We start from the raw sequence: 13,185 nt of genomic DNA, 5'->3' as shown, positions 1-13,185 counted from the left end.
AACAGGTGAGACTTCAATCAGAAAACATGATGCAGGTAAACTCTGTGTGTGTGTGTGTGTGTGTGTGTGTGTGTGTGTGTGTGTGTGTGTGTGTGTGTGTGTGTTAATAGGATCAGTGTGAGCTCCATCTGTCAGTCTGTGAAGATTAAATGTTGATATGAATTCTCACAATAAAACAGCTGTAAATATTAAAGTTATAACAAACACAAACATGATGTCATGACCTCCTGTTTGTCAGATAAAACATGTTTTAATGATACTTTTCATCATCAACGTTCAAAACCATCTGATCAGATCAATAAAGTTATTGTTGAATACAAGTCATCCTCAAGATATTAATATTAAACATCAGAAACATGTGACCTAAGTGTCGTTCAGTCATGTGACTGTCGCTGCTCTTCATCTTCATCATCATCATCTTCATCATCATCATCATCATCAGTAGGGGGGCGAGTGCGGTTAAAGAAACCCAGCTACACACACACACACACACACACACACACACACACACACACACACGTGTTAATTAACTGTAAATACATAATTTTATCAAGTGTCATTAAGCATTAATTAATGTTTTATTAACTAAAGATAAGTGGAATAAAATAAAGTGTTTCTGATACAATCGATGGTCTGATCAATACATTTATTGATTTTATTGATTGTTACCTTCCAGAAGATGATACTGAGCATGCTCAGGAGGAGGAGTCCAGAGATGACTGATAGGACGATGTAGCCAATAGGAATGTTTTTCTCTCCATCAGGAGGACGCCACGACACACTGAGCTGAGTCTGCACATACACACACACACACACATTCATTGTAGACTGGAGTTGTAAGTAAGTTGTAAGATTACTGTATATGAGTCTATTTCTATTTCTTACCTTTTTATTATATTGTTATATTTTTACTATTATTACTGTTTATTGTAAGATTACTGTCCTTTGGCAGCTGTGACAGAAATTTCCCTGTTTGCGGGACAAATAAAGGAATTCTGATTCTGATTCTGATGTGATCAGGTGACAGAAGCAGGTTAGACCACCAGGGGTCAGTGTGTCCCCTTCCTGTCCTCCAGCAGATGACCCACACAGACTGGGCTACCTGTCTCACTACACATGTCTGGTTCATGGCCCTTGGAGAGTTCAGTTGTTGATCTGTGTGTGTGTGTCTGTGTGTGTGTGTGTGTGTGTGTGTGTGTGTGTGTGTGTGTGCGCGCGCACACCTGTGTGTGTCCACTAGGCAGCAGCAGCAGCTGCACCTTTGATGATGCGTTGATGACATCGTAGGATGCAGAGGAGACAAGTTCATAGTTCAGGTAGGGAGTCTATACAAAGAGACAGGAGGTGAGTGTGTGTGTGTGTGTGTGTGTGTGTGTGTGTGTGTGTGTGCGTGTGTGTGTGTGTGTACCTGTGCAAGTGTGTGTGTCCACAGCCTTGCTGATATTCGGATGACAGCACTGAAGCTCCGCCCCAACGCGGTGACATCACACACAAACCTGATACAACCCGTGTCACTGCTGCTGCAGTTCTACACACACACACACAAAGATTATTTTAATTCAAGCTCATTATGATGATAAATATAATAAAATAATGTGTTTGTGTTTATTTACCACATGAACAGTTTGACTGTGTCTGTTTGTCTCCTCCCGCTGGATCAACTGAGAAACTACAGACACTCTGGACGAGTTACCAAGCAGCTGCAGACAGACAGGTCAGAGAGACAGACAGGTCAGAGCGACAGAGAGACAGACAGGCAGAGACAGACAGATCAGAGGGACAGACACATGTCAGAGACACAGACAGACAGAGAGACAGACAGGTCAGACAGACAGACAGACAGGTTCTGGACCTTGAAGGGGTCTAACTGCGATGCATTCAGGGTCCTGCAGCTCAGTGATTCTTCTGAGGCGTTGGAGAATACGTAGAGCAGGAAGTGATGTCGCCAGGTGATGGGGAAGTCCACTGTCAGCCGGGCGTTGACTGCACTGGGACCCTGGTTCCTCAGCTACACACCGATATCATCAATATTATCAATATTATCAATATCAGATATATTATCAATATCATCAGTCGAATCAATATACTAAATTACATCACTTCTGCAGTGACATTCAGGTTAGCATGTAGCATCTTAGCAGTGCTAAGTGCTAAATTAGCAACAAGTTAGCATTACTCATCTTCCTGATTGTTATCGATGGGTGCAGCTTGTTATTGATCATCTGATCTCAACTGTGTGGGAAGAACTGTGCGTTTCTCATGGGCAGGACATCGACAGTTTAACAGGCTGCATCACGGACTACATAAACATCTACCCACCAGGACTGTACAAACAGAAAACCCTGGATTAATCCTGACATAAAGGTTCTCCTGAGGGAGAGGGCCTTTAGGTCAGGCAACAAGGAGGAGCTGAGGGCTGTGCAGAAGGAGCTGAGGAAGAAGATCCGAGAGCAGAAGAACAGCTAAAAGAGGAAGAGCAGGATGATGGACAAGCTGTCATCGCTGCTGGTGCTCACCTGGGACCAGGTAAATGACCCCGCCTCACCTCGTACACATGTTCCACCAGTGGACCCACTTCCTCTAAACTTCCAGGATGCTCTGCAGGCATCCAATCAGGGAGAGGCAGGACAACTTCTGGAGGGGAGGAGCCACTAGAATCACAAAGAGACATCATTCAGTCTGTAGATCAATCGATCGATCAGTCAACATTTATTGATACTCCAGAGATCATTGATTATTGATTGACAGATTGTTTTACCCTCTGATCTCCAACGACGCCTCAGCTTTCACCTGAACCTCCACTGAGACCTCGTTACTGCTGGAGTTCACTGAGTTCTTACTGAGAGACAGACAGACAGAGTGTTTACATTCAATTTATGAAAGAAGAAACATTTTATTGATCTAAACATGTCACATTTTACAAATACACTAAACAGTAACCAGTATAGGCGACTTCTTTGTCCCCAGACTCCCTTAACAAATGTGTCAGTTTAGTGAGTTGTTGAGCTGGAGACACTTTATAAACTGTGTGAAACTCTGTCTCTGACTGATTCTGACTGATTTGTTCCTTCTTGTAAATTCAGCAAATGTTCTACATGAACTTCTTTCTGTCTTTGAGGAGAAACATGGAGTCTGTTTGTCTCAGTGATGGACGGGTTGGTTTCATACAGAGCAGGAAGTGACATCACATCACAGGAGGTCACTCAGACGCAGGTCAATGTAGCTGTGAACTGACAGACTGTTTTCGAAACCGCATACTACTGTACTGCCTACTACATACTGCGTTAATATACACTGTATACTGCGTACTGAATGTGGGATTCAGCATGCTACTTCAGTAGAGCGACGCCGTTCACACCGCAGTATGCAGTAGCAAGTTTCCCAGAATGCATTTCGTGGCGACCGGCAGCGGTAGTTGTAAAACAGGCGCAGAGCTGTTTTATTTCCCGCTGTAGCGCTGTTAATATGTCACTTTATTAAGTTTTAACATGTTTTCATGTAGAAAGTAACCGTTCAGATCCCCAGTGTGCGGTTAGTTTACTCAGATGACGGCTGTTTAGTAATTTGCCTCGATGTTTTGGGAGAAGTGAAGCTCCAGAAGGAGCGGCTCGTCTCAGAGGCAGCAGCCCGTCTCCAGAGGTGTTCGGCCGGCCAACATGCGTCGTCGTCCCGGGGGAGACAGCAGGCCAGTTATCTTAACGCTAGAGGGAAGCTTCATGTCTGTAGTGGACAGTATACAGTACAGCGCTGTCTCTGGAGCTCTGTATGTACAGACATCACCAAATATTAATGAAAAAATATGTTTTAATTATTCTCGTCACAACAGTCAGCAGCCTGTGACTGTACTTATGTTGTGTGAACAAACATAAACGCTGTACTGCTCCGGAGTACGTGACGAGGACGTCATGATCCCGGCTCCAGCGCATTGCATTGTGGGAAACAGTAGGCAGAGAAGTCTGGTCGGATGCATATTTTCCGAATCAGTACGACATCCAGGAACTTTTCTCATACTGCAGATTTTGCTTTTGTTTGCATACTACATACTACATTTTGGCCAAATCAGTACGTACTGGTAGTATAGTATGCGGTTTCGAATACAGCCACAGACTGAAAGCTGATCACTGATTGATCCCTCAGGACAGAGGTGACAGCAGGTGTGACAGCAGGTGTGAACAGGTTCAGGTTGTACCTCCTAATTTTCAGGTTGAAGGTGATGTGACTCTCTACCTCCTCCAGACGGCCCACACTGAACAGAAGACCTGTCTGCAGCTGAGGGCAGAGAGACAGACAGTTATATTTATGTGTGTGTATGTCTTACTACTGATTTAACTGTGTGTGTTTGTGTGTTACAGTGTGTGTTTGTTACAGTGTGTCCTTGTCTCATGGGGTTGCCAAGGTCACAGGTCACGATGACAGTCTGATTCTCTTTCCTCTGAACACACACCAGTCTGTTAACACCCTGCAGACGACAAAGAGCACTGAGTCAATATTATCAACCTGTGTGTGTGTGTGTGTGTGTGTGTGTGTGTGTGTGTGTGTGTGTGTGTGTGTGTGTGTGTGTGCGTGCGTCACCTGACTGCTCTGGAAGTGTGTGTGTTCTGGGATTCGGACCACCAGCTCAGTTTCGTACGCTCCCTCACCGTCATTCTGTGCCGACACCGACAACAACACTGACTGATCCTCACCGACCAACACACTGTCTGACAGGCTAACACACACACACACACACGCACACACACACACACACACACAGTTAAATCAGTAGTAACAGTAGAGTCAATCTGTGTGTATGGTGCGCTGCCTTGAGATGCTGATGCCTTTGTTATCATTGTCCCATGTGTTGTCTGTCCTGTTTGTGGATACTCAGTTTCCCTGTTGGGAGATTAATGAAGTCTTTCGTATCGTGTTGTCTCAGAGAGATGATGTGCACAACACACGCGGCAGCTTAACTTAATTAATTATTTAGTCTCCTGACAAGTGGACAGACTGGATCCGGATCTGGTGATAATTAAAGTTCTGTGTTCAGGTTGGAGTAAAGCAGCTCCTGAAGAATCCTGAGCTCCATCAGAGCCGTCCTTCATGTCCTCTGGAGAGTTTCTGTCCTGTCCTGTCCTGTCCTGTTTATAACTACAGCATGTAGTTTTGATGCTTAAATGTGTCACAATATTTGTTAGCATTAGGATAACTGTTTATTGCTGTTTACTGGGGTTTATTGTTGTTTACTGGTGTGTGTGTGTGTGTGTGTGTGTGTGTGTGTTGTTGACTCACGGCTCAGCAGTCAGCTTCAGGTCAGGAACACAGATGTTGTCGTCTCCACAGTCCAGAATGATCCTGGTCTACACACACATATACTTATAAATATACCTGTAAGGTCAGGGTATGTGTGTGTGTGTGTGTGTGTGTGTGTGTGTGTGTGTGTGTGTGTGTGTGTCAGACTCACCTGTGCAGATGCATGTGTCTGTCCGTGCAGCAAAGCATGCTGGGTAGTGTTGAGGAGGCTGATGTTGACGGTGATGAAGATCGGACTCAACTTATCACGAACATCCTCTTCAGACTGCACAGACACACACACACACACACACACTGGTGTGACTGTGATTTTCTTCTTCATGTGTTTTTGTTCTGTCACTCACTCACCCTCAAGTAGGCGGTCTGATTGATGCAGGCCACGCCCACCTCCCTCTGGACCATTAGTCTCATGGTCTCCTGGGGCTGGTTGGTCGACAGCAGCAGTGTCCGTCTTGCCATTAGCTGCTTCATCTTGTCCAGCTGTAGCTCCACCCCCATGACTGCCTCGGCCAATCAGCAGGCAGACAGACAAAACAACCTGAGTATCCGAGTTTATGCAGGTGAGAACAAACCTGTGAGGTGGGTTTACCTGTCTGCTGTGGGATTCTGTGACCAGACAGGTGGACACACACCTGGGCAGCAAAACTGTGGAGAGGAAAGAACATTTACAGGGAAAAGAACAGGTTAAGGCTGCCCGATCAGTCGGAGCAGCAGCTCGTCAGTTGGCTAGTTGGTTAGTTATTTAGTCGGTCGGTCAGTTAGTTTTACAGATATTATATAATATGTATCAGATATTCTGTCAATGTTATTTGTAAGCTGTGCTTGTTGTTCTGTTTCTGTACATGAGGCTCCTCGTGTTAGTTATAACATAACTAGTTACCAGGTCACAGGTGTGTTTTCTCGTTGACACAGTTTGTCCTCTGGATTCAGGAAGTCTGGCAGCAGAGAGAGAGAAACTCTGGACCGGACCACTGCTTTGGATCTGAACTCATGAAAACATCAGTCACATTATCATCATGTGATGTCACAGCTGAGAGCAGTGATGTCACTGAGGTTCACTCTGGCTCAGCCGGTGAGTGTTTCAGTGAGTTCTGTGCTAACACAGTTTCATTTCCTGATTTGATTGTTGCCTCCAATCAATTCTTCTGATAAAACATTCGAGGATCAATACGATCGCCTTTCTCCTACCTGTAGAGGAAAGCTCGGTCTGCAGCCCACGCTCCAACCAGCAGGTCTACAACACACCGACATTGACAGTGACTATTGATCACTGATTACTGATCACTGACTATTGATCATTGATTTCTAATTACTGATTACTGATCTGCACTGATGCATAACTTTTGAACATACCTGGGTATCCATTGTTGTCTATATCAGCCCCGCCTCTCAGAGTAAAGCCAAATGCCATTCTGTTGCTAGGCAATGGGCTATCAATCACCTGGGAGGGTGTGGCTGACAAACCATCAATGTTGCCCAGGTAAATAAACACCTGGCCCTGCCCACTGTCACCTGACCAGGGAGCCCCGACGGCGACATCTGTAGGGACAGTTGGATCATTGTTTGGTGATTTGCTTTTTTCTTTGGTCACCTCTGGCCGTGTTAGCTACTGTCATTAGCCACGTTAGCCACATTGGTAATGGACTTGCATTACATTAACTATATTAGCCACATTAGCTACATTTGCTACATTAACTATATTAGCCACATTAGCTACATAAGCCTCATGCTTGGCGGCAGTGGAGCTGCTAAGTAACATGTCAGCAGTTTCTCAGCCATTTTGGATTTCTCATCAGTAAACATCGGCTCAAATCCTCTAACATTTGCACTGTGTTAAACTGGTTACCATGGTAACCGTCCATGTCTAGGTCACCCAGCACAGCAAGGGCGGAGCCAAACCGTCCATACAGAGAGAAGCCGATCAGTGATTGGTCAGGCTGGGAGGGGAAGGAGGAACCTCTTCTCTGCAGGTACAAAAGCACCTGGAAAATAATCAAAGTGTTGAACAGTCTGAACACAAAGTGACGAGAAACAACGTCAATACCATCAAAACACTTTTATTATCACGGACTGATGATGCTGAAGGAGAGGAGAGGAAGACTCGTTCAGACTAGTAAAGACTCGTTCAAACTAGCTGAGACTCGTTCAGACTAGTACAGACTAGGGTTAGGGTTAGTTGTGACTGGTTCAGTCCAGTAGACAACAGGTCGGCTCTGATAGGAGAATAAAGGGCGACCAACATGTTGAACATCTAGAGTCATGTGACGGATCAACAACAGAGATGAACTCAACCTGTCCTCGCTCCTGCAGCTGCTCCATCATTTTGTCCATGAAGAGAGGAGCCCCGATCAACACGTCGTCTAGACTACACACACACACACACACACACCACACCAGTCACTCTGACATTAACACACAGTTAACGTTTCACATGTTGACACACTGTCTGTCTCTCTGTCTGTTCTCACCCGTCACTGTTGATGTCAGCTACAGCCACACTGTGTCCAAAGTATGACGCCACCTACAGGAGACACCAGAGCATCACACTCACCTCCAAACTGCAGCAGGTAGATTCATGTTTCTGATGACATCACACTCTCACCTGAGCACCATGGAAGCTGTGGGAGACTATCAGTGATCCTCTGCTCCGCCCATCATAGATCAACACCTGTAACACACACACACACACACACACGTATATATATATATATATATATATATATATATATATATATATATATATATGTATATATACATATATATGTGTGTCTATAGAATCCATTAACAATTAAAATTAAAATAAAGTCTCACTCTGCCTGCTGTGTTTCTGTCATTTGGAACTCCGACCAGATAATCTGGAAACAAACGTACAATCAGTCACATATTTTTTCATCTAATCTTATCTTATCTTATCTTATCTTATCTTATCTTAACCTGGTGTGGAGTCTCCAGTCAGCTGACCACTGGCCACAGAGTAACCTGGCAGACAGAAACACACAGAACTTCAGTCATTTTCCGTCAGATTTTAGAGAAGTGAATTCTTCTCTCTTGTTGTCTGATTCTGTCACCTTCATCGTTCACCATCACTGCTGAGTTTGGTTGACACATTCTTCAAAGGTAAACCATCAACTGATTAGCTGATTAGCCTTAAGCTAACACTGCCAGATGCTAATTGTAGCCAGTTAGCAGAGGTCATTGTCTGAGCTGAAAATGTCATAAAATCAGCTGGGGTTTGGTTGGTTTGGGGTCAGATGATGCTACAGATGACCACAGTGTTCCCAGTGAATCCTGGGTAATGTATTCACAGCTGAAAGAAGTGGTGTCTTTCAAATGAAAAGCCCCCTCAGTTTTACTCACCACGGTAAAGGTCATAATCTCCTCTCTCATCTGATTGGCTGATGCCGGCTACATTAGGGACAGGATTTTTGCTCAGCCCACTGTCAATGATGTCACTCACTGCCACTGTGATGACCTGCCCTGAAATCAACATGGTGGTCGTCAGCGGTGATGTTTATGTGCACGGTGACACCAGCTGATGTCTGTTGTCATGGTAACGGCCTCATGTGTAGTTCACATCAGACTGTCAGACTCACAAACTACCATATCTCAGTGTATGACAACAATAGTATGATGATGAGGCTTTGATGTCATTACTCATGTGGCCGTCAGCCATGATTCCATATTTGGTGCCTGTAATGTCTGTCAGTGACCAGCAGGGGTCTCCACTCACCCTGGAAATAATAACTTCCTGGAGCGCCGAGCAGCAGCCGGCCTTCCTGCAACACACACACACACACAGCGGCAGTTCTGTCAGTAACTAGTTACACTGTAACTACATCAGATACTAAAACAGATTACTTGGTGTAACTAGTTTGGTCGTCAGGAGAGATCCATCGTCATGGTAACTGCCTGGTTGGTCTTGCTGATTGTTGTTCAGTTAATGAAAAACAACAAACACTTCATCTGACACGTCCCTGTGACTCCGCCCACCACCACCTCACCTTGGTGATGTCAGCGCTGAAGCCGACCTCACAGTAGCGCTGGTCATTATCTAGGCAACGAGAGAGAGGAGACAAGATAATAGACAAGAAAAGAGAACATGAAGAGTCCCTGGAGGTTTGACCTGGACTGACTCAGGTGAGTGATGAGGTAAACCTGCAGGTAAACTGACTCAGGTGAGACTTACGGTTCTTCATGAGTTTGTAGGTGTCATCCATCATGATTCTTCTGCAGGGGGAGAAGGAGGTGGAGCTTCCTGTCCTCTGGTCCAATAGGAGGCAGTTCCCCACAGGTGTTTTCCCTGACTCCGCCCCTCGACTCTGAACGTTCCAATGAGAGAGCGGAGCACATGCCTGACAGGTAAACACGGTAAGTGACAGCTGATTACAAACTGTTTGACTATTGCATCATGGCATGGTTTTATTCTTCTTCTGTGGTGTGAATCAGAGTTCAGACATCATGTTTGTTTGAGATCACAGAGACTGACACAGACAGGAAGTGAGCTGTCAATTACATCATGTATAGGTGCACAGGTATACAGGTGTTCAGGTAAACAGGTGTTCGAGTGTACAGGTATACAGGTGTACAGGTATACAGGTGTACTGTAGTACAGGTACACATGTGTATAGTAGTACAGGTACACAGGTGTACAGTAGTACAGGTACACAGGTATACAGGTATACAGGTGTACAAGTGTACAGGTGTACAGGTATACAGGTACACCGGTATACAAGTGTACAGGTATACAGGCGTACAGGTATACAGAAGTACAGGTATACAGGTACACAGGTATATAAGGGTACAGGTATACAGGTATACAGGCATACAGGTATACAGAAGTACAGGTATACAGGTACAAAGGTAAGCAAGTGTACAGGTATACAGGTATACAGGCGTACAGGTATACAGGTACACAGGTATACAAGGGTACAGGTATACAGGTATACAGGCGTACAGGTATACAGAAGTACAGGTATACAGGTACACAGGTAAGCAAGTGTACAGGTATACAGGCGTACAGGTATACAAGTGTACAGGTATACAAGTGTACAGGTATACAGGCGTACAGGTATACAGAAGTACAGGTATACAGGTACACAGGTATACAAGGGTACAGGTATACAGAAGTACAGGTATACAGGTACACAGGTAAGCAAGTGTACAGGTATGCAGGTATACAGGCGTACAGGTATACAAGTGTACAGGTATACAGGCGTACAGGTATACAGGTATACAAGTGTGTTGTGTGTTTGGTGTGTGTAGCGTGGTGTGGTGTGGTTTGGTGTGGTGTGTGTGTTAGTGTGTGTGTGTGTGTGTGTGTGTGTGTGTGTGTTTGGTGTGTGCTATCACCAGCAGATGTGTGTCGCTGACTGAACGAACTGAAGCTCCGAACCACTGATGACTCTTAAAGGTGTGAAAGAACAAACCAGAGCTGCTGTAGTCCTCATCACCTGAGACAGGTAGGACAGGTGAAACAGATGAGACAAATGAGACAGGTAGGACAGGCGCGACATGTGAGACAGGTAGGACAGGTAGGAGACAGGCGAGACAGGTTGGAAAGGAAGTTTTATCATCATAAACATCATCATCAGAGACAGGTGATGCTGATTTAACCTGATTGGACCAATCACTGACTCATTGATAAACAAGTAGATAGATCAGAAACTCACCTTCCGGGTCAAAGTCGATGATGTCACAGGTCCCGCCTCCAGGTGACCAGGGGCAGAGGAAAACGCCCCCTCCCTCTGTCACTCCTGATTGGCTGGTGTTGGCTTTAGGAGCTCCAATGACAACAAAGAACCTGCAGAGGAACATTCACAGGCTGTAGTCGAAACCGCATACTATACTGCCAGTACGTACTGATTTGGCCAAAATGTAGTATGCAGTATGCAGTATGCAAACAAAAGCAAAATCTGTAGTATGTGAAAAGTTCCCGGATGTCGTACTGATTCGGAAAATATTTCCAGTATGCATCCGACCAGACTACTCTGCCTACTGTTTCCCACAATGCAATGCGCTGGAGCCGGGATCATGACGTCCTCGTCACGTACTCCGGAGCAGTACAGCGTTTATGTTTGTTCACACAACATAAGTACAGTCACAGGCTGCTGACTGTTGTGACGAGAGCTGTAGGTACAATAGAAATCCAGGCTGTTGTACATGTGAAATGAAACAAAGTACTCTGTTAATTAAAACTTTTTTTTATTAATATTTGGTGATGTCTGTACATACAGAGCTCCAGAGACAGCGCTGTACTGTATACTGTCCACTACAGACATGAAGCTTCCCTCTAGCGTTAAGATAACTGGCCTGCTGTCTCCCCCGGGACGACGACGCATGTTGGCCGGCCGAACACCTCTGGAGACGGGCTGCTGCCTCTGAGACGAGCCGCTCCTTCTGGAGCTTCACTTCTCCCAAAACATCGAGGCAAATTACTAAACAGCCGTCATCTGAGTAAACTAACCGCACACTGGGGGTCTGAACGGTTACTTTCTACATGAAAACATGTTAAAACTTAATAAAGTGACATTTTAACAGGGCTACAGAGGGAAATAAAACAGCTTTGCGCCTGTTTTACAACTACCGCTGCCGGCCGCCACGAAATGCATTCTGGGAAACTTGCTACTGCATACTGCGGTGTGAACGGCGTCGGTCTGCTGAAGTAGCACGCTGAATCCCACATTCAGTACGCAGTATACAGTATATACTGACGCAGTATGTAGTAGACAGTACGGTAGTATGCGATTTCGAAAACGGCCACAGTGTAATATGAGCTGAATATTTAATGTCCTCAAGCACCACAGAACTTCTTCTTTAAAGACCTCTGAACTTCCTCAAGCACCACAGACCTGATCTTTAAAGACAAAAAATGTCTTCAAGGACCCAAATAACAATTTTAAAGACCTCAGAAATTCTTCAAGGAACCAAAGAACTTCTCAGAACTATTTTTTTTTCTGAAGGCGCTCTGGGTTTAGTTAGTTAATTAAGAGGTTAGTTAACATCCTGAAGATGTTAACTAAAGGGTTGATTGAATGTTTTTTTATGGTTGATTAGGGGTTGATTAAGGGTTGATTAAGGGTTGATTCTTACCTGTTGTTGGAAGCGTGAAAGTCGAGGGAGAATCCAAACAGACTTCCTGTTGGTCCGCTGAACATCACAGGTTCATCCAGCAGGCTCAGACACACACACACACTCACACACACACAGAGCAACACACACACACATCTGAACACACACATCACACCTGTCTGCCTGTCTGTCCCACTGTCTGTCTGTCTGTCTGTCTGTCTGTCCCACTGTCTGTCTGTGTGCAGACTGAAGTAGTTCTGAGTCTTCCTCATATATAAACCCCTCTGTGTGTGTGTGTGTGTGTGTGTGTGTGTGTGTGTGTGTGTGTGTGTGTGTGTGTGTGTGTGTGTGTGTTCGAGATGATTGACAGCTGTGTGTGTCAGTTGGTCCACTCTGCTCGGCTGCTTCCTGTTGATTTGGAGCTAAAAATAAAAGCGTGTTATCTTTTTCTATTCTGAACTGTTGTGTTCATGTGTTTGTGGTGCGTTCAGGGACGTCTCTCTTTGTCTGTTCATTTCTGTCTCTCACACACACACATATGTTATTTAGAACTGGAGAAGCCTCAAACTTTTCTGGTTTCATTTAAATTGGTGTGCTGAGGTGAAGGAAAGAAACTGATCCCTTCTCCTGACATGAAAACACAGCTCCTGTCGCTCGTTGAATTACAGTACATTACTGTGGATGTCGTAAAAAAGAACCGTCGTCTGTCCCTCCCCTCCCGTCACTGCACAGAAAGACAGACTGTGTCTGATATTTGTGTTAAAGTTCTCCACAAACACGGCGAGAGGTGAAGATCAGTGATTAATTATCTGAGGTTAAGCATCAGAC

The 13,185-nt window shown here is 45.0% G+C and overlaps 1 protein-coding gene across 2 annotated transcripts; it reads right to left on the bottom strand.

The window, feature by feature from the left end:
• Positions 1-253: 253 nt before the first annotated feature.
• Positions 254-12,571, bottom strand: itga2b (integrin, alpha 2b). Of its 2 annotated transcripts, XM_084371213.1 has the most exons (31): positions 12,379-12,571; positions 10,959-11,089; positions 10,639-10,739; positions 9,476-9,641; positions 9,291-9,340; positions 9,020-9,065; positions 8,647-8,766; positions 8,224-8,268; positions 8,101-8,144; positions 7,892-7,957; positions 7,758-7,810; positions 7,582-7,654; positions 7,136-7,271; positions 6,643-6,828; positions 6,478-6,523; positions 6,170-6,271; positions 5,879-5,934; positions 5,638-5,789; positions 5,441-5,554; positions 5,269-5,336; positions 4,573-4,708; positions 4,367-4,459; positions 4,190-4,269; positions 2,759-2,839; positions 2,546-2,651; positions 1,853-2,008; positions 1,614-1,700; positions 1,409-1,528; positions 1,224-1,325; positions 670-792; positions 254-473 (listed from the first exon to the last, which is right to left on the bottom strand). In XM_084371213.1, exons 1-31 carry the CDS (start codon positions 12,525-12,527, stop codon positions 375-377), a joined length of 3,087 nt encoding a protein of 1,028 aa, XP_084227339.1. In that variant the 5' UTR covers positions 12,528-12,571; the 3' UTR covers positions 254-374. The 2 variants fall into 2 exon arrangements, with proteins under 2 accessions (XP_084227339.1, XP_084227340.1); XM_084371214.1 differs by lacking the exon at positions 1,224-1,325.
• Between the last annotated feature and the right edge of the window lie 614 nt (positions 12,572-13,185).

Source organism: Pagrus pagrus (genome assembly GCF_965226575.1).
Source record: "Pagrus pagrus genome assembly, chromosome: 13".
NCBI lineage: Eukaryota > Metazoa > Chordata > Actinopteri > Spariformes > Sparidae > Pagrus > Pagrus pagrus.
This window is presented reverse-complemented; position numbering and strand designations above follow the sequence as displayed.

What these genes read in the sequence shown, in the direction of transcription:
- itga2b (XM_084371213.1), bottom strand. Translation starts at nt 12,527, where the DNA reads ATGTGTGTGTTCAGATGTGTGTGTGTGTTGCTCTGTGTGTGTGTGAGT. An exon ending in AGGAAGTTATTATTTCCAGG is followed by an intron (nt 8,767 to 9,019) that starts GTGAGTGGAGAC and finishes TGTTGATTTCAG; the next exon opens with GGCAGGTCATCACAGTGGCA. An exon ending in GGACACACACACTTGCACAG is followed by an intron (nt 1,326 to 1,408) that starts GTACACACACAC and finishes CTCTTTGTATAG; the next exon opens with ACTCCCTACCTGAACTATGA.